The 24,892-nt window shown below is 44.3% G+C and overlaps 1 protein-coding gene across 1 annotated transcript in view; it reads right to left on the reverse strand.

Annotated features, from left to right (window-relative positions):
* LOC311148544 (VWFA and cache domain-containing protein 1) overlaps nt 1-24,892 on the reverse strand; it is a gene marked incomplete at its 5' end in the record, with an annotated part of 101,945 nt that overhangs the window by 5,733 nt on the left and 71,320 nt on the right. The window contains 20 exons of the mRNA XM_084185527.1: nt 1,282-1,350; nt 1,759-1,920; nt 2,322-2,473; nt 2,993-3,109; nt 5,821-5,907; nt 6,127-6,287; nt 6,592-6,808; nt 7,822-7,944; nt 8,607-8,717; nt 9,122-9,303; nt 9,789-9,931; nt 10,104-10,272; nt 13,713-13,830; nt 14,090-14,213; nt 15,669-15,818; nt 16,218-16,451; nt 18,071-18,220; nt 18,468-18,684; nt 18,960-19,104; nt 21,975-22,101. Coding sequence (XP_084041653.1) covers nt 1,282-1,350; nt 1,759-1,920; nt 2,322-2,473; nt 2,993-3,109; nt 5,821-5,907; nt 6,127-6,287; nt 6,592-6,808; nt 7,822-7,944; nt 8,607-8,717; nt 9,122-9,303; nt 9,789-9,931; nt 10,104-10,272; nt 13,713-13,830; nt 14,090-14,213; nt 15,669-15,818; nt 16,218-16,451; nt 18,071-18,220; nt 18,468-18,684; nt 18,960-19,104; nt 21,975-22,101 — 2,958 coding nt within the window. The remainder of the gene's footprint in view (nt 1-1,281; nt 1,351-1,758; nt 1,921-2,321; nt 2,474-2,992; nt 3,110-5,820; nt 5,908-6,126; nt 6,288-6,591; nt 6,809-7,821; nt 7,945-8,606; nt 8,718-9,121; nt 9,304-9,788; nt 9,932-10,103; nt 10,273-13,712; nt 13,831-14,089; nt 14,214-15,668; nt 15,819-16,217; nt 16,452-18,070; nt 18,221-18,467; nt 18,685-18,959; nt 19,105-21,974; nt 22,102-24,892) is intronic.

Below are 24,892 nucleotides of genomic sequence, written 5' to 3' on the forward strand. Positions count from 1 at the left end.
TCGGTAGGATAGTCAGTTTTACGAGGGCATGTTTGGCAGCATGAGTGAAGGAGGCTTTGTTTGCGAAATATTGGTGTATATTGGTTCCTAACTTCCCTGAAAAGTTGCATATCGCGGGGGCTATTTGATGCTAATGCAGTACGCCACATGATGTTTTTGTGCTGGTCAAGGGCAGTCAAGTCTGAGGAGAACCAGGGGCTATATCGGTTCTTAGTTCTGTATTTTTTGAATGGGGCATGTTTATTTAAGATTGAGAGGAAATTACTTTTAAGGAACAACCAGGCATCCTCTACTGACGGAATGAGATCTATATCCATCCAGGATACCTGGGCCAGGTCAATTAGGAAGGCCTGCTCGCTAAAGTGTTTTAGGGAGCGTTTGACAGTGATGAGGGGTGGTCGTTTGACCGCGGACCCGTTACGGACGCAGGCAATAAGGCAGTGATCGCTGAGATCCTGGTTTAAGACAGCTGAGGTGTATTTAGAGGGTATGTTAGTCAGGATGATATCTATGAGGGTACCCATGTTTACGGATTTAGGGTTGTACCTGGTAGGTTCGTTGATAATTTGCGTGAGATTGAGGGCATCTAGCTTGGATTGTAGGATGGGGTATTAAGCATATCCCAATTTAGGTCACCAAGCAGTACGAACTCTGAGGATAAATGGGGGGCAATCAATTCACATATGGTGTCCAGGGCACAGCTGGGGGATGAGGGGGGTCTGTAGCAAGCGGCAACAGTGAGAGACTTATTTCTGGAAAGGTGGATTTTTAGAAGTAGAAGCTCAAACTGTTTGGGCACAGACCTGGATAGTATGATAGAGCTCTGCAGGCTCTCTCTACAGTAGATTGCAACTCCACCCCCTTTGGCAGTTCTATCTAGACGGAAAATGTTATAGTTGGGGATGGAAATTTCAGAATTTTTGGTGGCCTTCCTGAGCCAGGATTCAGACACTGCTAGAACATCAGGGTTGGCGGAGTGTGCTAACGCAGTGAATAACTCAAACTTAGGAAGTAGACTTCTGATATTTACGTGCAAGAAACCAAGACTTTTGCGATTACAGAAGTCAGCAAATGATAGCGCCTGGGGAGTTGGAGTGATACTGAGGGCTGCAGGGCCTGGGTTAGCCTCTACATCACCAGAGGAACAGAGGAGGACTAGAATAAGGATACGGCTAAAGGCTTTAAGAACTGGTCTTCTAGTGCATTGGGTACATAGAATAAAGGGGGCAGATTTCCGGGTGTTGTAGAAAATTCCTAATGTTTTGTCCACTCAGTACTTACTGATCCCCCTGTCTTCATGGCTGTCCTCATCCCTCTCATTATCCAGGTTAGACATCCTCACGGACATCTCTGTAGAAAGGAGGGAGAGCGATAAAGAGAGTCTCTTTAGTCAGTGTTAATAATGAGTGTTTATACGACCATTAAGAAGAGGCTCTGTGTTGCGGCGTCTAGAAAGGTCAACCGTTAATTCGATCATTCCCACAGCAGCAGTAGCCGCTTTCTCGATCAATACTAATACCTAAGGCAACATTGGAGCAATAACGGTCTTTGAGTTTGAGTACTTTCATTGCAGACTTAGGCAATAACAAAATGGTCTTGAATGTCAATAACATTCCCTATTCATGAGATTTTAATCAAACCTAAATCAAAGGCTACTTGTGTCACCGATCTTGTCCAACTTGCATGCACTAACTAGCTGCTTTTACATAGTCAGTTGTTCTAGGTAACATTCATCTTAAGTATGTCGTGGTGTCTTACCTTGTGCAGCCAGAGGGGACATGTGCTGGTGTGAGCGTCGGTGGATCTGGTGTCTGTAGGCATAGACAGCCAACACCAGCACCATGATACAGCCCATAATACCCCCGGCAACCGGCCCTACCGGGGCACTCTTCATCATGTTCAGAGACACTACCTCTTCATCTGGAGGGGAGGAGAGAGTGAGGAAAAGGGTTACATTCCATCTATAAAAGGAGAAAACTCACCAGACCGATTGTCGGTCTGCACAGCACGGGGCCGTTCGTTCGCCGTTCGCTTGCTGTCAGCGTGGTGTGTTATCGGGACCACCCCGCCCATTTCTACATCTAGAATCCGTTTTCAAATTACGTCCGGCACTCTGTTCAGAGGTGCCAAGTATTATAGGCTGTAAGACGCTCAACAATTCTACCGGTCTGTCCGTGCCTTAAAGTTGACAAAATATTATTCTTGGAGGACTACCACATAGCTGTGGGAAATCAAACATCATTCCACAAAGTCTCAAAGTCTAACCCATTAGCCCATTCTGTTTGCATGACCTCGCGACAGTAAGGAATGTGTAGACTCACCCAGCATCCCCATGCTGTCCATGTAAGGGCTCTTGGCCCCCACGATGCCCCCGAAGCATTCCTTCTGCAGGGCACAGTAAGGCTTGTCCAGGTGGGTCTTCCCATCACTGTCCACCATGCACCACTCACAGTCCAGCACGCCAAAACAGTCACTGAGGATCACAGAGAAAAGGTAAGAGTTAATAAAGTCTTGGTCAAGACTATGACATACGTAAGGGATTCTCTTCACAGTAAATCTCAGCAATTGTATTTTGGAAATGAATTTTGATCTGAAACGTTCTCCTTATAAATCAGTATCACTACATGCTTTAATCCATCTATGTACAGAGAGATGACAAAGGTGAGGCCTAAATTAAAGAGTTCATTCTCCAGGACAGTATTTCTTCCCCCTGTCGTTCCTCCAGGTTGGTGCTGTGGGCTGTAATGGGTTGTAGATGATCTACAAATGGTCACACTATCAACAAACTATCTGTTGATAAGCAACTGATTTCTAAAGGTTTCCGTTAGGGTAAGGTTTAGGGTAAAGTTTAGAATAAGGGTTAGGGTAAGAGTTAGAGTTAGGGCTAGTAGATAGTTAGTTGTCGATAGTTAGTTGAAATGTTACTGATAGTCTCTGGAGCATCTACAGATAGACTATCCAAATAAAGTGTTACCCCTTAAATGTACTCTACCTGCTAGTGAAGCGCTGGCTGCAGCGGGTGTTGATACACTGGGGCAGGGTGTCCTGCAGACTGGAGTCCATCACCGTCAGAGACAGGGGCTCCTGGTGCACCTCACAGCTGGGGTTCCTAAAGAACAACACCACACGGTCAGACCACAGTGATGACCATGACCACACGGTCGGACCCCAGAAATATACGACCGGCACGGTCAAACAGCAGCAATACACATGAGTACACAAGCCAAATAATGAAAAACACCTGGCACGGCAGTCAAGCCAATGAAGTAGAGAAACGGTATGGTCAAAACAGTTCAATCCGTGAACATAAAAGACAGAGATAATGACTGTTGAATTTCCTTTTAGGCTACAGCTTTCAACAGCTCAAATGAGGGAGAAACTAGCATTACAGAGTCATGTTGTCAAAAGAGGGAACACAACACTACATGAATGACCGACTGACTGCAGAATGACAGCTTTGTGGAGGATTTATTCTATGCCACCCTCTATCCACCCACACATCCCTCCATTTCTTTTCACAAAAAGCCCTAGCCAGCCAGACATAGAGTACGTCAGTGGAATGCTGCAGTCACAGTGAAATGGTTGGCTGAAGACAGGTGTCTCACTGTGTATTACATTGTCATTTAACAGATGCTTAACTGTGCCTTCGGAAAGTATTCAGACCCCTTGACTTTCCTCACATTCTGTTACGTTACAGCCTTATTCTAAAATTGATTTTTTTTTTATTCTCAGCAATCTACACACAATACCCCATAATGACAAAGCGAATACAGGTTTTTATAAATGTTTGCTCATTTATAAAAAAGAACAGAAATACGTTATTTACACAAGTATTCAGACCCTTTGCAATGAGACTCGAAATTGAGCTCAGGTGCATCCTGTTTCCATTGATCATCCTTGAATTGTTTCTACATCGCAGTGCTTGAGGCGTCACTACAGCCCTGGGTTCGATCCCAGGCTGTGTCACAGCCGGCCGTGACCGGGAGACCCATGAGAAGGCGCACAATTGGCACACACCTGTCTATATAAGGTTCCACAGTTGACAGCGCATGTCAGAGCAAAAACCAAGCCATGAGGTCGAAGGAATTGTCCGTAGAGCTCCGAGACAGGATTGTGTTGAGGCACAGATCTGGGGAAGGGTGGCAAAAAACATTCTGCAGCATTGAAGGTCCCCAAGAACACAGTGGCCTCCTCTTAAATGGAAGAAGTTTGGAACCACCAAGACTCTTCCTAGTGTTGGCCGCCCGGCCAAACTGAGCAATCGGGGGAGAAGGGCCTCGGTCAGGGAGGTGCCCAAGAACCCGATGGTAACTCTGAAGGAACTCCAGAGTTCCTCTGTGGAGATGGGAGAATCTATCAGAAGGACAACCATCTCTACAGCACTCCACCAATCAGGCCTTTATGGTAGAGTGGCCAGACGGAAGCCACTCCTCAGTAAAAGGCACATGACAGCCTGCTTGGAGTTTGCCAAAAGGCACTTAAAGACTCTCAGACCATGATAAACAAGATTCTCTGGTCTGATGAAACAAAGATTGAACTCCTTGACCTGAATGCCAAGCGTCAAATCTGGAGGAAACCTGGCACCATCCCTTCGGTGAAGCATGGTGGTGGCAGCATCATGCTGTGGGGATGTCTTTCAGCGGCAGAGACTGGGAGACTAGTCAGGATCGAGCCAAAGATCAACGGAGCAAAGTACAGAGAGATCCTTGATGAGAACCTGCTCTAGAGCGCTCAGGACCTCAGACTGTGGCGAAGGTTCACCTTCCAACAGGACAACGCAGGAGTGGCTTCGAGACAAGTCTCAATGTCAGAACCCGGACTTGAACCCGATCGAACATCTCTGGAGAGACCTGAAAATAGTTTTGCAGCAATGCTCCCCATCCAACCTGACAGAGCTTGAGGATCTGCAGAGAGGAATGGGAGAAACACCTCAAATACAGGTGTGCCAAGCTTGTAGCGTCATACCCAAGAAGACTCTAGGCTGTAATCGGTGCCAAAGGTGCTTCAACAAAGTACTGAGTAACGGGTCTGAATATTTATGTAAATGTGATTTCAGTTTTTTATTTTTTATACATTTGCAAACATTTCTAAAAACCTGTTTTTGCTTTGTCATTATGGGGTATTGTGTGTAGATGAATGAGGGGGAAAAACAATTTTAGAATAAGGCTGTAACGTAACAAAATGTGGAAAGTCCAGGGGTCTGAATACTTTCCAAATGTACTGTATATGCAGAGCGACTTAGAGTTAGTGCATTCATCTTAAGATAGCTAGACGAGATAACCACATTTCACAGTCATTGCAAGCACATTTTTCCTCAGTAAAAGTAGTTATCAGCAGTCAGTGCTTGTAGGAAAAGACAAGGGTCCATGCTATCCGGGATCCTTGGGATATCCCTACCCCACTGAAGTTGAAATTTAAAATGGTCAAGGTAATGGTCAGGGTTAGGTAAGGGTTATGGTTATAGTTAGGGTAGGGGTTAGGGTAGGGACGTCCCAAGGATCCCGGATAGCAATGACCAAAAGACAATTGTTTTTTGGGGAGAGAGACATTTTTTTCGTCCTGACATTAGGGGGAAGCTTGTTCCACCATCGGGGTACCTGAGCAATCATCACAGCTATTTGATTATTATGACAAACAGACAGCCTGATGGAACGATTCTGACTAAACGTGACTAACAGAGCATGTGGCTACTACAGAGTCTGCAGGTACTAAAGAGTTGGCACATATACAGCACACACACACATCTCTTTACTCTTTAATTGTTGTTGTTGGTGGTAGGCTATTCAATACAGAACCATAATTGTGGATCCTAGCACTCACCTGTTTTCAGCGTAGGTAAGGTTGCCAGTACATTCATTGACCTCCAGGGGGCACTCACATGGACACTCGCACTCATTCTGCTCCATCCTGTACAACAGTCAGACAAACTATTAAAAACGTTTTCAAATATAATTACATTATCTACAAAGATGATTAAAAAATTGATAGAGAATTTAAATAATTTAATGCGTACTATTCAACCCTGTTAATACAACTATTTACACAGATAAATCACTAATTCATAGTAATAAGAAAACACTGCATCTCATCTCCTATGTTACTCTGTGTTCTGTGACTGTGTCTGACCTGTGACAGTTGAGACAGAGGCGGTCCACAGTGCTGCAGGCACAGAAAGCCAGCGAATCACACGTCTCGTTGACGATGCCAGCGAAAGCATTGGTCCCTGGAATACGGGTCAGACGGTACTTGGAGCAGTGGCTCCCGTGGACAAGGTTAGTCAGGTCACCCTGAGGAAAGACGGTGGATGAAGCGAGAGAGAAATTATGCTACTATACTATGGTTTATCAATGGCTCTATGAAGAAAGCACTGGGGTCTACAGTATTTTGCTGTTCTTTCTTTAGAGTAAGCAACAGTGAGGTTGCTATATTATTTCCCACCACTTGGTGGGGCTATGATACTGATAAATACTACACATATTAGAATAAATGGTCCGGACAAGTGGTTTTAGGAGGACAACACTGTATCTGTCTACCTGTCGAATTGACTTTCACTCTTGTTTGTGTCATAACCCATCTAACCCTTCTACTCACAATGATACTTGTGTTGAACTTGTAGAAGCGTTGGACCGTGCGGTCACTGAAGCTGTTGCAGAGGTTCTTCTTTACAAAGTTGGGGTGGTTCAAGATGTCGTTGGCCACCAGTGGTTCTTTGTGTGTGATGTGCTGCTGTTCGGCGGGGGCATGGCCTTTAGGGTCGATGAGGGTTGGGTGGGCCACCAGGTAACCCCTGTCCTCCATGATGAAACACCTAAACACACAGAGAGCGAGAGCGAAAATCCAGTTAAAGTATTATTCCTTTTACTGAACAGTACAATCAATTTGATTTAATACACATAAACCAAAAACTTGAACACATGCCCCCTGAAATCCATCTGATTTGAACACAATAGAACCCAAAGCTCAGAGTGGCTGTCGAGAGGAGAGAGGGCAGTGTTAAGTCAGGAGAGAGAGGCCCATTATTACCCCATCCTGCCAGATGCAAACCCAATCAACCCCAACCAAACCCACCCCAGTTCCTCTGAGCGCAAAATTAGCCCATATTGCCTGATCCAAACCCATTCAACCCCTACCGACCCCTGCTAGACCCCAGTCCTCTTACCCTGGGTTAATCCTGTTAAACTGAACACCAAGACTCTCAGAGAGAGAGGGAGAGAGAGAGACAGGTAGAGAGAGAGGGAGGGAGGATGGGGGGAGAGAGAGAGGGAGGGAGGATGGGGGGCGAGAGAGAGGGGGAGGGAGGATGGGGGGCGAGAGAGAGGGGGAGGGAGGATGGGGGGCGAGAGTGAGAGGGGGGAGAGAGAGGGGGGAGAGCGAGAGAGAGAGGCGGGAGGGGGAAGGAGAGAGAGAGGGAGGGAGGGAGAGGAAAGAAGGGAGAGGGAAAGAGACAAAAGAGAATGAGAGAGAGAATGTAGCAGCAGCAGCATCTAACATAACAGGATGTCTCTGGAATGCAATTATAATCAGCTTATCTCTTTTTGTCTCCCTTTCCCTCTCTCCCGCTCCGCCTCTTTGTAACCAGCATAGAGTTTATTTCTGGACCACAACAGAGAACTTCCGCCAGTCTCTTTATATGGTTTCTCCCACTGAGCAGAGGGCATGCTGGGATGCTGGCGAACTATGTATACGTGCCATTCAAATCAGATTAGCTTGATTCAGAGTCTTAAAAAACATCAGTGGGTCATCCCTCAGTAACGCTATCAGGCATAGCCATATCCACAAACCCTTATGACAAGAGAGAAGGACCCTCAAAGAAAGATGTACCGGATCTTGTTGCCCTTGTCCTGGTTGCAGATGGGTAGCAGGTCCAGCAGAACCTTGTAGAAGTAGCGCAGAGTGAAGTCTATGCCCATCACAGCTACTGCATACCCTGAGGCCATCTGAGAACTACAAAGAGAGACCGGAGAGGAGAGAAAAAGTATTTAACGGTACACATTTCATATTCTCTACCTACCTTCCCTGCTTGTGGATGCAAACCTATCCCCAAACCAGTGGAGGCTGCTGAGGGGAGGACGGCTCATAATAATGGCTGGAACGGCATGAATGTGTTTGATACCATTCCACCACAGCCATTACCATGAGCCCGTCCTCCCCAATTAAGGTGCCACCAACCTCCTGTACCCCAAACACGTACTCACGCTCACGCTTACACACCTGCATTATCAGAGCTGTGTGTGTGTGTGTGCCTTAAAGATAAACAGAATATATATATATATATATATATATATATATATATATATATATATATATATATATATATATATATATATATATATATATATATATATATATATATATACACACACACATCTTAAACTGCTGCCTTGTGTTAGTGTTACAGCCTGGGATGGTCTCCAGTCTACAGCCTCCACTGAGATTACACAGTAACTGCATTACACATGCAGATGCATGACTGAACATAAAACATCAGTCTCTGGAAGCCATTTCACACTATGTCTTTATGTGCAGGTCACTTGTACCTGCTTGAAATAATGACACGCTATTTTCGTCTTATCATGTAATTCATTGAAGGGCCTAAAATGAAGTACCTTGAGGCGTGGATGGTGTGGCTGATGGTGACCACGTAGCCAGCCCCGCCCACATCCAGGTAAGGCCCAGTGAAGGTGATGAGGCCTGGGTTGGCCACAGCATGCTGGTACCTGTATGGATCAAAGGTCAGTTCGAGGTTAGAGAGCAGGGTCACTGTAAAACTAACAAACAACATGCTAATTCCATGACAATACATGTGGATACGGTACTAACTAGACTGGGAAAATAAAAGAGAAAAAAGATGACTGACAAACATTTATACCCAAACATTCTAGGGTGAAAATATATAAAATCGGCCTTCTCTACAACTGCCATGCAAAATGAAAAGTGTCATGGAGGATTTAGTAGATCCAAACTTTTCCAGAGAAATGAATCATTCTAACCAAAAACAGAGAAAGCTATGTACTAAAGCTGGGCCAAAACACTGTGCAGTAGGACATAACTTTCTATCACTCTCTAGGAGCCTGGAACTATTTCAAAGCACCCCCACCCCTCCCCCCTAAATAAACCTCACCATTGTCTCAGGGTTGGGTCGAAGGCTTTGTCCATTAGCGAGCCGGGGTAAATCCGCAGCACCCCATTGGGCGTTGCTATGTAACGGCGCACAATGTAGCAGTTGAGGCTACTCATCTCCATGAGTGTCATCCATTCATCTGTGACGTGACTGGTCGCCATCACCTCGTTCCTGACCGACGACTGTAGGGGGAACAAAGAGTGACATAGCAGGGCTTCGTTTAGATGGGCCTGGGAAGAGGAGAGGAGCCCAGCTCTCTCTTTAAGCTGTAGAGCCCAGCTCAGGAGCTCAGATTCTCTTTCCCCCCTCACCCTTTACCGAGAGTCTCTCAGTCTCTCCCCCACTCTCTCACCCCGTACAGAGAGGAGCTAAGAATGCTATGAACACAGGCTGCCAAAAACATGGAGCTTTTCTCTAGTTTCTCCTCAAAGACACAGAAGGGAGTGTAAGAAAGAAACTTGAGGGGCAGTTCATTTTCTTTCTTTTGGTGGTGTTAGCTAGTGTGGTTTGGCTCACAAGTCTTTTTCCGGAAGATGTCTGCTTGTTGGTGTCTGATACTGATGCTGCTTCTCTCTACGACGGCCGTTGCCGTTTCACGACTAACATTTTGACAGGAACTTGTTTCCTCCATTTACCGATACGTTTCCATAACTTGGTGTGTGTGTACCTTAAGGCCAGGGTTGGCTATGAGGCGTGTGTTATCACTGAGGTAGGCAGTGTAGTGTTCCACCATGCGTTTGGTCTCTGGCTGACTGAGGTGCTCGTAGGGAGAGGAGAAACTCCCTGCAGACAGCATCACAGTAGGGCTCTCTGAGGGAGGGAGAGAGAGACAAAATAAATGACTTACAGTTCTTCAAACATAGCCAACTGTGAGACAAGGAGGGCTAAACAGCCCGTAACCATCTTCCAAATTAAACCTCTGCCTCTAGCCTGATTCCTCTGCCCCAGTCATTGACTGTATGGCCTTAGCCTTGGTTTTTACCGACGGTGGCCAGCTGTTTGAAGTGCAGACAGGAGGAGGGTTGTCCCAGCAGATCCAGGCGGTGGTAGAGCAGCTTGGAGCTGGGAGCAGTGTTCAGGTTCTTCAGGTGTTTCACTGGGATCTCTGGCTGGACGTACACTATGCAAAGGATGAATGATGTGTCCTGGACCTGGGGAGAGGAGAGGAAGGGGTTAATATGTTAATGGACATCCCTTAGCTGTATAACATAGACATGGGTGGGACGGAGAGAGATGGAGGGAGAACAGAATGGCCGTTTTGTGTAGAAGCTTCTACTTAGAATAGAGACATACAGAGCAGAGACAAAGCTAGATACATATATTTTCCTCAGAGATTTGTACAATCCATTGATAAGATATGACTGATCCGAACTTCTAAAAGACTTGAGGTTTAAAAACTCCAGAACTCAGACAGTGACATTACACACTCTCCTACTCTTTGCTCCTGTCCAGCTTCTCCTCAAGTGTGTTTACCGACAGACGTCACTGCGAGTGTTTTATGACCCTGCTGCGCGAGCGTACACACACACACACACACACACACACACACACACACACACACACACACAGGCGGTCCTTTCCCAGCACTGCTGATGCTGCCAATGAGATAAACAGATAAATGTGCTGTGCTTAACAACGGCACCAACGACAGACAGAGCAGAGTGACTGCTGCGACATGCCTGGCCTCATCCAGATTTTCAATGTAACACGTGGAGTGGATCTGTCTGGGAGGCTGCGACACACCAGAACCCTTTAACCCTGGTGCAACTTTCCTAAGCCAAGTTATCATTTTAACACTGACCTTGACAAAAATATAGAGACAGGAAGGTCAACCTGAGCATGACCAAATAGTTAGTAATTTCCAAATGAAACCACATTCATAATAACCCTTAAGATCTATATGTTGTAGGAAATTGTATGAATTTTGACCATTATATTCATGGCTTTTAGAAAGAGCTCACACTGTTAGTTATGAAGTTGAGATGTTAATGACACAATACAAACCAAATTGAAGTGTTGAGTTTTGTTTGTGTGTTTTACAGTCTTGTAAAGATAGAGGGGTGACTGGGACAGGCAATGTAACATCCATAACATTTTTCAGGAAATGTTTTTCAGCTCTTGAAATTCTCTCTCTGCCCTCCAAAGGTTTTATGGTCTATAATTTGTTTCTCTTTTCATTGTCAGTATCCTTTTTTCAGCATTATGGTGTCCTTAACATCCATAACGGTTGTGGATGTGATGGATATTGTTGTATCACATCTACATTCCACTGGTAAAGGTTCATTTTGATATACACTGCCTAGAAGGTCAGCATCCCGGAGTCGCCTCTTCACTGTTGACGTTGAGACTAGTGTTTTGCGGGTACTATTTAATGAAGCTGCCAGTTGAGGACCTGTGAGGTGCCTGTTTCTCAAACTAGACACTAATGTATTTGTCCTCTTGCTCAGTTGTGCACCGGGGCCTCCCACTCCTCTTTCTATTCTGGTTAGAGCCAGTTTGCGCTGTTCTGTGAAGGGAGTAGTACACAGCGTTGTACGAGATCTTCAGTTTCTCGCATGGAATAGCCTTCATTTCTCAGAACAAGAATAGACTGACGCGTTTCAGAAGAAAGTTATTTGTTTCTGGCCATTTTGAGCCTGTCATCGAACCCACAATTGCTGATACTCCAAATACTCAACTAGTCTCAAGAAGGCCAGATTTATTGCTTCTTTAATCAGCACAACAGTTTTCAGCTGTGCTAACATAATTGAAAAAGGGTTTTCTAATGATCAATTAGCCTTTTAAAATGATAAACTTGGATTAGCAAACACAACGTGCCATTGGAACACAGGACTGATGGTTGCTGATAATGGGCCTCTGTACGCCTATGTAGATATTCCATTAAAAATCAGCCGTTTCCAGCTACAATAGCCATTTACAACATTAACAATGTCTACACTGTATTTCTGATCAATTTGATGTTATTTTAAAATGGACAAAAAATTTGCTTTTCTTTAGAAAACAAGAACATTTCTAAGTGACCCCAAACTTTTGAATGGTGGTGTACATAAAGAGAAAGACATACTCTATTAGGGTGTGGTGTCCGTCCTTGTATCCCACTGGGCACACCACATTTCAACGTGGACATTTTGGTAATATTTGTTTAAGTTGATCAATGAGATTTCGACCTTTATTCACTCAAAAATAAGTGTGTTGAATTCCTAATGTGTTATCACACTGCACTTTCAACCATTTAAAAGCACAACTAAGTTCAAATGGGAATCTAATGTCAGATATTTTGTATTTATAAAACAAGTTCATGTGTTATCACTGTGCTTCATCTAATAGCACAACCAAATGACATGGATTGCAGTTGAGATGATATTAAAAGTACATAGTGCAAGTGATCAATACTGTTTGAGATTCTGTACAGATTATATTATTCATGAAGATCTCCACAGAACTGCGACTACGGCTGTGATGACACCAGTATTGCGATATTTTCCAATGGAAAAATGAAAACACGAAGCAGACGAAACTCTTTGGTCCTTTAAAAACCTGCTGTATGTAAAATATGGTGTGCTATAGCTTGGGAAATAAATAAATAAATGTGACTCTGGATGACAACATGATGTTTTCATTCCAACATTAGGGCTGTTTTCCTAAAGAGGTTAAATCTGCTTCGTGTTTTCTTTCTTTGCCACGATACTAACGAGTATCGTGATACTGGTATTGTTCCGGCCCTACCTGCGACCTTTGCATGCCATCTTGAACATGCACGCTTTCTATGATTACATAAGTCATTTATAGTTACAGTACACTAACCTCAAAATGTGACCATGGATGTGTTACTCATTTTAAGGTTGAATAAATACTGTAACATTAGTTTGTAATATAACCTTAACTTTTAGATATTTACTATATTACAAAATAAATATTGAATTGTGTTTGGTTGACAACAACCACATAAACATTTAAAGGATATCTAATGCTTGGATAGTTTCATCTGAGCCACTGGCTTAATCCTATTCTTTAACTTTTATTTTTGGTTTAGTTGGAGACGTGAATCCAACATAATGATTAACTTGAAGATTACAATGCTTGAAACCCTAGGCCTATGTGTATTGTCTATTTTAGTTCAAACCTGGGTTGAATTTAAACAATTATGACTCTGCAAATGCTATACAGGCCTAAATAGTAGCAATGATGATCCTACCCTTAGGAATGACTTCGATAGCAACAGCGAATATACACAGTGTAAAAAACATTATGAATCCAGGTGAAAGCTATGATACCTATTGATGTCACTTGTTAAATCCACTTCAAATCAGTGTAGATGAAGGGGAGGAGACAGGTTAAAGACAGATTTTTAAGCCTGGAGACAATTGAGACATTTCTAAGATGAAAATTCTGCTAATTGGAGCTAGATTGAGAGAGCCAGAGGAAAAGGGAGAGAAGATACAGATGCTTGCAGTATTATGGAGAGAGGGGGCGAAAGAAAAAGAGAGGGGGACAGAGGGGGGGGGCGAAAGAGAAAAGAGAGCTCTAGGAGGAGAAATAAAGAGTCAGAGACAGAGTTAAACAGACAGTGAGCGACAGCAGTGCATCGTACCAGTTTCCATGCGTAGCTGACGTTGTAGGCCTCCCTGCTGGGGTCTCGTAGCCGGTTGGTGTGCCAGGACAGAGAGGAGTTGGTGGGCACAGCTATCACCTGACTACCCAGAGGCAGACTGGCGCGACAGGGAGCAGGAGGGTTAGCGTTAGTAACAAAAATGAATATTGTTCATACGATAACAATAGCGTGAACTGCAGTCCATTCAACAAAATGCCTCAGATTACAATATGTAAATAAAGATTGCAACAACAAAGAGAGTGGATGAAAAGGCATCTTACTACATTACTAGCCCACCTTGAGTTTCCAGCATCTATACAAAACTGGTGAAACCCCTCCTCTCGGTCATAGCCCCTTAACCCTTGACCCTAACTCACCGGAGTATGTTGTCCCGTACCACTGGGAACCCTGGGATGTTTTCATAGTGGATGATGTCAGTGTGCAGCGGAGGCTCTGTCATCAGGTAGGGCCGTGTGAGGGACGGGTGCATCAGGGTGTAACCTGGGGAACCAAAAACAACACCAGAACAGCGGCGTCAGGGTCTCTTCACAGGAGCAGCCGTCAATGGAGCCCCCGGCCCCAAGGGGCCTTGAACCCACCTTACCCCCGGGACGGGCTACTGCTCCCTGTGCAGGGCAAGGCCAGACCTCCCCTACTGCTGTGGTCCCTAAGGATTCTCCAGGCAGGCACCAGTGAGCTCAGAGCAGCAGTAATAGTAAGCTATGGAAGAGTGAAAGCCCTTACGAGGGAGGAGGGAAGGAGGGGGAGGGATTGTATTTTAAGGAGGGTAAACAAACATGTCTAGTACCAGTTCTATGGCTGTCTGTTTATCTCTAGCAGCCAGCCGGAGGGAGGGAGCAGGTGCTCATAGAGAGAGAGGGGGGGGGAGTGAGAGAAAGAGAGGGGGTGTGAGAGAGAGGAGAATCACTCATCTCTGACCTCATTACCTCCACACTATAACAGTCAATTAACACTACAGCAGCATTCTATTCTCCACTGAACTGTTTACCTTCTGTCTAATTGAGTGCCCTATTAGTCAGAACACACCTAACAACTTTAATAGAGTCATTAATCATGGTTTGTTCATCAAGTGACAGTGTAATAAGTACCATGCAGCAATAAGCTGTCATCTGACAACATACTCATTACAATAACAATACTGCCAACCATTGAGATTGTTTTTCAAAAACCTAACCTTCCCAAACCAGCCAAGCAAACATCCTCCTTTATTTGAAAAGCATCCACAAACATGTACTTCTTAAATGCAGCCTGTGGTGATGCTAAACCTCTAAAGGCAAGCCTAAAATGAGTGGCAGATCAGTAGCGAGCCAAAACTCCAGCTCTTGCTCCCGACTCAGTATCTCTCTCTGTGTGAACAGAACCACTGTTATCCTGGACAGACCTGCCCTGCTCCGCTGTGGTGATGTCACCTCATGGCCTGTCAGTCTGGCTGTGTGTCACAGCCAGGTAGTTCCCCTAATGGGGTATAAACTTAATTACTTTCCCTCTTCGGCCTGTTTACCTGCCTCACTCAGACTGGCAGTGCCACTTTCAAACACCTACTGGAGGAAGGCCCTCAAAATTGTCAAAGACTCCAGCCACCCTAGTCATAGACTGTTCTCTCTGCTACCGCACGGCAAGCGGTACCGGAGTGCCAAGTCTAGGTCCAAAAGACTTCTCAACAGCTTCTACCCCCAAGCCATAAGACTCCTGAACAGCTAATCATGGCTACCCGGACTATTTGCATTGAGTTGTGTGCGTGTGTGTGTGTTTGAGAGGGAGAGGAAAGAGTTTCAAGTTTTATTAGTCATATGTAAGGGATACACATGGTAGACATCGTCCAACAAAATGCTTACTTGCAGGTTCCTTCAACAATGAAACAACAATAAATAATAAAAGATAAGAATACGAACATAAAGTAAATGACAGTAGAATAGAAAGAGATATACAATGTACCTTTGTTGTCTATGAGGAAGGTGTAGGAGGCCAGGGAGTCCTGGTAGTAGGTGACGTCCTCTAGAATGTAGGCTAGGTTCACATCTACCCCCACCACGCCTAGCAACAAGTTGCCAAAGTAACACGGCCGGCTCACCGTCATGATGAAACCTGAAGGGAGAAGACACAGATAGTTTTACATCACACTAATTGATCATCAAGAGCCAAAATCACTCTGATTCTGTTTATAATCCTTCATTACCACTGATCAGCAGCTCACTGTACCATAGCTTCATTATGCGCACCTAAGAGCACATCTGGTCCCAGATCAGTTGTTAGGTCCCGACTATAACATAAAAAATGATAACGGCCATAACAGAAACTGACCCAGGACCAGTTGTCAGGAACCCACCGTCTCCAATGGGGTCCTGGTAGGGCAGGCAAAAGCAGGACAAGTCTAGCATCTATTTGTTAACACTGATTTAGGATCAGATCACTGTACCCTAGCTCTAACCTTAACCATAATGACCCTAAAAGTAAGACTGGCCCTAGATCAGTATATAAACCCACCGTCTCCCATGGGGTCCTGGTATGACAGGCTGAAGCGGGCCAGGTCTATCATGCGGTTGGGCAGGTTGATGTAGAAGCGTCCCACGGTGGTCTCCAGGTTACTGAGCTGGTTCAGGACCATCATGCTCCCCTTCACCACAGGCAGCGCCGAGCGGTTCGGCACGCCGTACTTCAGCGAGTTCTGCTCCGCTAGGTCCCGCAGGAACGCTAGCTCCTTCAGACCCGTCACACCCTCTGCAAGAGAGATTTTATATTTGCGGTTTCATGACATGACTCAAAGCAATATAAGTAATTGATATATTGACACACCCACTCACTCATCCCCATCGTTCGTTCTGACGATCCTTCTGAATGTATTAACATCAATGTAAGAAAACCATGCATAAGTCCTCTAGAATATTCCTTGACTTTATAATAGAGGACACCCTAGAATGACCTCTCCAACATGGCTGGCCCGACAGCTGCCACTGGGCACATTTGACAGGATTTAATATGGAATGCATGCCAGCCATAGCACTGATTGGATTAAAGAGGGATCAAGCCTTATGCTTAGGGCCTGGTATGATCAGATTCAGATGATAGACACATGGGAATGTGGACTGGAGTCAATAGGAGGTGAAAGGAGTCAAGTCAATACAGCCTGGTATGTGTGGACTGCAGGGTCAAACTGGACATCAGAGCCAGCTTGGTCATAGATGAACGTTTGGCATTCTCTGTAAACTCCATGAAAGAATATGTGGCTGATTTACTGGTTACTGTTAAAGCATATCTTTAAATCATTCTCCAGTTTTTTTTCATATCTGATAAGGGCATTTTAGAGAGATTAAGTTGGTCCGTGATCCACAATCAGGCAATAGAGACTGGAAAGTATTATTAGACAGCTACAGAACAGGGAAAATCAAGAGGTTTTGGCAGTACAGCCCATAACTCAAGATTTCACTTTCCAGCCATTTGGACCTTCTAGTTCTAGCATCTCATCAACAAACACACACACACAAAGTTCAAACATCAGAGTTGATGTTGGAGAAAAGACCATTGATCATCTTTAACAATGAACAGTTCACATCTGGCACACACGGACCTCTATCAACTGATTACAATAGCCTGCAGTACACTTTCAGTACAGTGCTTTCTGGATACAATGCTACTCAATTTAGGATGATTATATATTTCTGAATCCTTTTCATCATGGACCCTTTTAAACAAGCGACGCTTGACTGTCTCTCACACACACTCCCTTTGAAGTCTTTAGACTCAGGCTCTCACCGAGTCTCTCAGATGTCCCTCATTTGAATTTCCTAATGAAAAATGTATTTGTGCCAATGCCAGGCTAATGCATGCACTGTGGAGGGGTCTCCGGGTCGGACATGGAGCGAAGGATGAGGAGAAGGGGAGCGAGGCGAGACGGAAAAATAGAGAGGGGGAGGTGGATACATCATAGACACACTGCAGAAAACAAAAAGCCTTTGAGGTTCCTGAGCACCTCTCCAGTCCGCACTCCCCCCATTCACCCATCCCCCTTCCCATTTGACACATCCATCCCAAACCCACCCCCAATCCCCTCTCACCCCTTCCTCCTCCCCCATCCAGGTGGCTGGGTAGGTCCAGCAATAGTACCCATGACAAACATATCCACCACTAATAATGATTGTTACAATATTAGTCATATTACAAAACATATTGGATTTTAATTCCAATTTTAAACATACTCGTGACACTTTCAGTCATAACCATGACATTTCCTTTTCTCTTGATTGAGTAAATCTCAATTTGATTTCTGACCGTAGTCGACCCTGTGTGGTTGAGGGTGATTTTTGACCACAGACAAACTGTGTGTGGTGGAGGGTTCCTACCATTCATGAGGGCGTAGGTGAGGATCATGACTGAGTTGTTGAGGTGGCGGTTCTCCTCTTTGACCACGCGCAGGGTGTCTCTCTTCTCATGCTCCGACGCGTCTCGGGACGTGATGCCAGACGACAGGTAGATGATCACCATGTCTGTGTCTGACAGGAACAAAAACAGAGAGAGATCAAAAAACTAATAACACACTTCCTTGTTCATAAACCCTTCATCTCCCAAATCCTTGATCTCGAGTCACATTTATTGAGCCATTTCTACCAATTGTTTTTTTTGTTACAAATACATTGCCACGTGTTGAAAAATAACGAATTTGGCATTTCCTGTAGAACAAGCCTGCGGCATCAGTGGCCAGTGCTAAAGACTGCATTTCCCATGGTGCCCTGTTCTTACTGGTGAGTTGGCGGGTGATGTTGCTGGTGTTCCGGAGCAGCTGGAAGGCCTTTTGGAAGCCCAGTGCATGCTGGGTAGGGCTGTCAGAGGCCTTGAGGTTGCTGATGAAGGTGCTCATCTTCCTCTTGGTCTCGCTGGTGGCAGGAGACAGGTAGCTCTTATAGCACTGGTCCAGAGAACAGGACCGCACAGCCTCCGCTGAGGACAGGATCGAAATCTGGGGGGCAGGGAAACAAAGACAGACAGACAGACAGACAGACAGACAGACAGACGTTAGTATCATCACAGACACATTCATTACCAACAAACACAACAGAAACAACAACAACTTTTGGGATCGACACTGTAATCACTGGGCATATGTACTTTGTAGCTTTAGAGGGAGAGGAAAAAGAAAATGGATGACGTGTCAGGGGATAATAGGGGATGTATCAGAGGGGGCGAAGGGGAATTAGGGCAGGAAGTTATCAAAATCAGAGGAGTGCTCCTCACCTTGTCATGTTCGTCTATGGAGCTGAGGACGACGAGTGCAGCATCTCTGGCGATCTGGAGCTGTGTGTCTGTAATGGTCACTCCGTGGTCGATGATCACCACAATGTGTTTAGACTGGGGCCGCACTGCCGACACGTACACTGGCCTGCGAGAACAAACACACAGACAGACACACACTCGTGATGAGGACACGGTATACACACAAATCACATGTACTGTATACACAAATCTAACACATACACTCAAACTCTCAACAACACAATCCCACTCAAAAACATACACAAACACAATCATCTGTTTAGAATGGTGGTTTATTGACACCAGAGAATTATTCTCCCATTGTCTGACCCAGGCTGGTAACCCTAACCCTCTCTTATATCCCCCCTGCTTCTTGGTGGCCTGAGCTGAACTGCAGTTCCCAGGGCTGTCCCCTCTACGTCCGGCTGCCCTGAGCCCTCCACACACTGTTTTCACAAGAGATCCCATTCCCAGGACTACTGTTGCTTTTGGGAGGCACCGCCACCACCACCACCACTTATCCAACCATCACCACCACTTATCCAACCATCACCACCACCACCACTTATCCAACCATCACCACCATTCCCTTTGTCAAGCTCCTATTGCCAAACCCGTTTGTGTCAGACAAAACTAGTCTAGAGTCGAAGTGACCGAAGCCATCTGTTTTCTTCTCCTATTAAAAGAAGCTACATGTAGAATTTTTGCATTGTCATTTCTGAAAATGTCCATACTATATCTGCAGTAATAGTGGAATGATAGTGAATGCTAAGAGTGTGCAAAGTTGTCATCAAGGCAAAGGGTGGCTATTTGAAGAATATCAAATATATTGATTTGTTTAACACTTTTTTGGTTACTACATGATTCCATATCTGTTATTTCATAGTTTTGATGTCTTCACTATTATTCTAAAATGTAGAAAATAGTAAAAATAAAATCCCTTGAATGAGTAGGTGTTCTAAAACTTTTGACCGGTAGTGTATGTGTGTTTGACACCCCTGTATTAGAGTGTAGCAACATTCCAAGCTGCATTGTTTGGTTGGTTTTGTGTCTGGTATAGCTCAGTGTGGTAGCACAGCACTAGGAGGCACAGACGGGGGAAAGGGCATGTTTGTGTTCGGCGCACCGGAATTCCATAACTACTAGAATGACCATGATGGTCATTCTGACCACTGATATTTCAATTGTTTAAATATTCCAGAATAAATGATAATAAATGCATTAATTTATGTTACAATAGGTCATAAGAAACCTCATGACACCAAATGTAAATTGTAATCAATCAGAAAATGTATTGATTGATTGATCCAGAAGCGCACACTGTAAATACTAAAATAAGATACGTGTATTTTCTGACTAAGACCACAGTTGCCTGCCCAGCTAATGTCACATCCAAACTACACCTGAACTATATTGAAACAAATTTCACACATACTGTATAATAATAGATAATAATAGGCCTAATTTAACAATTTAACAATATTAAATTGACAATAGTCTGATGGGTGACAATATTATCTATTGTCAAATTGAGAATGAACGATAATCTCCTTTGTTTTGTTGACGTTGAGTGAGAGGTTATGCACCAATTTGTAAGTCGCTCTGGATAAGAGCGTCTGCTAAATGACTTAAATGTAAATGTAAAGAGACTGATGACCAGTGCAGCGTGCATTGACAAAAGGAACGATTGCAATACTCTAAGGTAAACTAAGTAATCTAGTTCTTCCAAACAACTCAAAATTGTGAGGATGGGCTTTGTTTCGAAATATCACTTTTTCCTAGAATAACCGCGGCTTGGCGGGTTCCTCATGTGAGTCCTGGCGACAATCAGCAACGGGCCTTTCTATTTTATTCTGTTATATTCTTCCTGTATAATATATGTGTGTTGACTGTGGTAGGGCAGGGGAATATAAGCGTGTGATGTCTGCTAAATGAACAAGTTGATTTCACTGGCATGGCACAGCCATATAGCCTTGGCTATTAAGCACAGATAAATACAACTCAAAACATGCTATTCTGTTCTTTTGAAATAAATTGTCTTTGTATCATGTTTTTTATGATGTTCCTAAACAAAATATTAACGGAATTCTTTGTGATTGTGTATATTCAATGTTAGATTGGCTGCTATTTGTACTCGTTGAGGCCCAGCTATTCTACTGTTAAATATGCAGATGTAATTTTGACCGTCATGGCGCTTTGAGGTAGGAATGCTCAGAATGTCTTTATGATATTTATCTCAAAGTACTGCTAGACTGTAAAATACACGAATTTAGGAAAAGTCAGGGAAAGGTGGGTTCAAGGTTTTTATTGAAATTAACTTATAGAATGACTGTCTTGGCGGTTCTAGTCTTAAGTCCCCATTTGTCTTTGTAGCGAGCCAGGGTGAGGGTGACATCATTTTTCTCAGCGCTGAATGCCAGCTGGCTGGTTGAGAGAGACTGGCCTTTAAGTATTTGGTGAGAGAGGGGATGAAAGAGAGAGTCAGAGGGGGTGAGAAAAAGAGAGAGAGAGACTGACAGAGAGCGAGAGAGTAGAGAGAGATGTCTTTCACCAGGCTAAGCCAGAGAAACCACAACAGTGGGTGAGAGATTCCAGTGGTCTTTACTGGTCTCAGAACACATTCCTGCCATGGGCATCAAGGGCATGTGTGGTCAGGGAGTCTGTCTGTCTCAGAGAGGAGAGGAAACCCAACAACACCAGAGTAGAGGAAAAATGATATTTACATGTCCTCTCACTGTGCCACACAGGAACAAAGGAGAGGGAGGAAGTGGAATAGAAGAATAGTGGTTTTCTGTTTCCTCTTTGCCTAGTAGGTGACGACCATCTTGGATAGTCAAGAACAATATCCTTGATGTAGCCATACAAAACTTCATGTGTGAGGAATGTGCAGTCAGTGATGATTTATGTAACAATAATGACTCCATTCTTGACCATGTGTTTTGGGCTAGTTGATTGTACTGTTTATCTGAGTGATGCTGTGTGATAGTGTAACATTACCTGCTGCGGTGCTCGTAGTTGCCCTTGCAGTGGAACTTGTGGGCGGGGAACAAAGTGAATATGCCCTCCTCTGAGCTGAAGTACTGCCACTTGATGCCCGGATTGGACTTCAGGTTATCTGCCAACACTACAGAGGAGAGAGGAGGAGAGAGAGAGGTCAGTATTGTAAACAGTAGGTAGGATTAATACTCAGAGAGATCCTTAAAGAGAGAAAGAGAGATCCTTAAAGAGCGAAAGAGAGCGAGAGCGAGATTCTGTCACCAACCAAGGAGGGCCTACAGCAGCACCTATATCTTCTGCACATATTCTGTCAGACCTGGGCCCTGACAGTAAATCTCAGTAAGACAAAAATAATGGTGTTCCAAAAAAGGTCCAGTTGCCAGGACCACAAATACAAATTCCATCTAGACACCGTTGCCCTAGAGCACACAAAAAACTATACATACCTCGGCCTAAACATCAGCGCCACAGGTAACTTCCACAAAGCTGTGAACGATCTGAGAGACAAGGCAAGAAGGGCCTTCTATGCCATCAAAAGGAACATAAAATTCGACATACCAATTAGGATCTGGCTAAAAATACTTGAATCAGTTATAGAACCCATTGCCCTTTATGGTTGTGAGGTCTGGGGTCCAACCAAGAATTCACAAAACGGGACAAACACTACAATGGGACAAACACCTCCGTGTACAACGAAAAACACAAAATAATGCATGCAGAGCAGAATTAGGCCGATACCCGCTAATTATCAAAATCCAGAAAAGAGCCGTTAAATTCTATAACCAATTAAAAGGAAGTGATTTCCCAAACCTTCCATAACAAAGCCATCACCTACAGAGAGATGAACTTGGAGAAGAGTCCCCTAAGCAAGCTGGTCCTGGGTCTCTGTTGACAAACACAAACAGACCCCACAGAGCCCCAGGACAACAACACAATTAGACCCAACCAAATCATGAGAAAACTAAAAGAGAATTACTTGACACATTGGAAAGAATTAACAAAAAAACAGAGCAAACTAGAATGCTATTTGGCCCTAAACAGAGAGTACACAGTGGCAGAATACCTGACCACTGTGACTGACCCAAACTTAAGGAAAGCTTTGACTATGTACAGACTCAGTGAGCATAGCCTTGCTATTGAGAAAGGCCGCCGTAGGCAGACCTGGCTCTCAAGAGAAGACAGGCTATGTGCACACTGCCCACAAAATGAGGTGGAAACTGAGCTGCACTTCCTAACCTCCTGCCAAATGTATGACCATATTAGAGACACATATTTCCCTCAGATTACACAGATCCACAAAGAATTTGAAAACAAACCCAATTCTGATAAACTCCCTTATCTACTGGGTGAAATCCCACTGTGTGCCATCACAGCAGCAAGATTTGTGACCTGTTGCCACAAGAAAAGGGCAACCAGTGAAGAACAAACACCATTGTAAATACAACCCATATGTATGTTTATTTATTTTCCCATTTGTACTTGAACTATTTCCACATTGTTACAACACTGTATATAGACATAATATGACATTTGAAATGTCTTTATTCTTTTGGAACTTCTGAGTGTAATGTTTACTGTTAATATTTATTGTTTATTTCACTTTTGTTTACTATCTACTTCACTTGCTTTGGCAATGTTAACATACGTTTCCCATGCCAATAAAGCCCTTAAATTGAATTGAATTGAGAGAGATCCTGAGAGAGAGAGAGAGAGAGAGAGAGAGAGAGAGAGATCCTGAGAGAGAGAGATCCTGAGAGAAATCCTGAGAGAGAGAGAGATCCTCAGAGAGATCCTGAGAGAGATCCTGAGAGAGAGAGAGAGAGAGAGAGAGAGAGAGAGATCCTGAGAGAGAGAGAGAGAAATCCTGAGAGAGAGAGAAATCCTGAGAGAGATCGAGAGAGATCGATCCTGAGAGAGAGCGATCCTGAGAGAGAGCGATCCTGAGAGAGAGCGAGAGATCGATCCTGAGAGAGAGATCGATCCTGAGAGAGAGAGAGAGATCGATCCTGAGAGAGAGAGAGAGATCGATCCTGAGAGAGAGAGAGATCGATCCTGAGAGAGAGAGATATCCTGACAGAGAGAGGTCCTGAGAGAGAAATCCTGAGAGAGAGAGAGATATCCTGAGAGCGAGAGAGAGATATCCTGAGAGCGAGAGAGAGATATCCTGAGAGAGAGAGAAATCCTGAGAGAGAGAGAAATCCTGAGAGAGAGAGAGAGAGAGAGAGAGAGAGAGAGAGAGAGAGAGAGAGAAATCCTGAGAGAGAGAGAGAGAGAGAGAGAGAGAGAGAGAGAGAGAGAGAGAGAGAGAGAGAGAGAGAAATCCTGAGAGAGAGAGAGAGAAATCCTGAGAGAGAGAGAGAGAGAAATCATGAGAGAGAGAGAGAGAAATCCTGAGAGAGAGAGAGAGAAATCCTGAGAGAGAGAGAGAAATCCTGAGAGAGAGAGAGAGAGAGAAATCCTGAGAGAGAGAGAGAAATATCCTGAGAGAGAGAGAGAAATATCCTGAGAGAGAGAGAGAAATATCCTGAGAGAGAGAGAGAAATATCCTGAGAGAGAGAGAGAAATATCCTGAGAGAGAGAGAGAAATATCCTGAGAGAGAGAGAGAAATATCCTGAGAGAGAGAGAGAAATATCCTGAGAGAGAGAGAGAAATATCCTGAGAGAGAGAGAGAAATATCCTGAGAGAGAGAGAGAAATATCCTGAGAGAGAGAGAGAAATATCCTGAGAGAGAGAGAGAAATATTCTGAGAGAGAGAGAGAAACATCCTGAGAGAGAGAGAGAGACATCCTGAGAGAGAGAGACATCCTGAGAGAAAGAGAAATCCTGAGAGAGAGAGAGAAATCCTGAGAGAGAGAGAAATCTGAGAGGGAGAGAAATCCTGAGAGAGAGATAGAGAAATCCTGAGAGAGAGAGAAAT

Source organism: Coregonus lavaretus (assembly GCF_964263955.1).
Source record: "Coregonus lavaretus genome assembly, chromosome: 21".
Classification (NCBI taxonomy): domain Eukaryota; kingdom Metazoa; phylum Chordata; class Actinopteri; order Salmoniformes; family Salmonidae; genus Coregonus; species Coregonus lavaretus.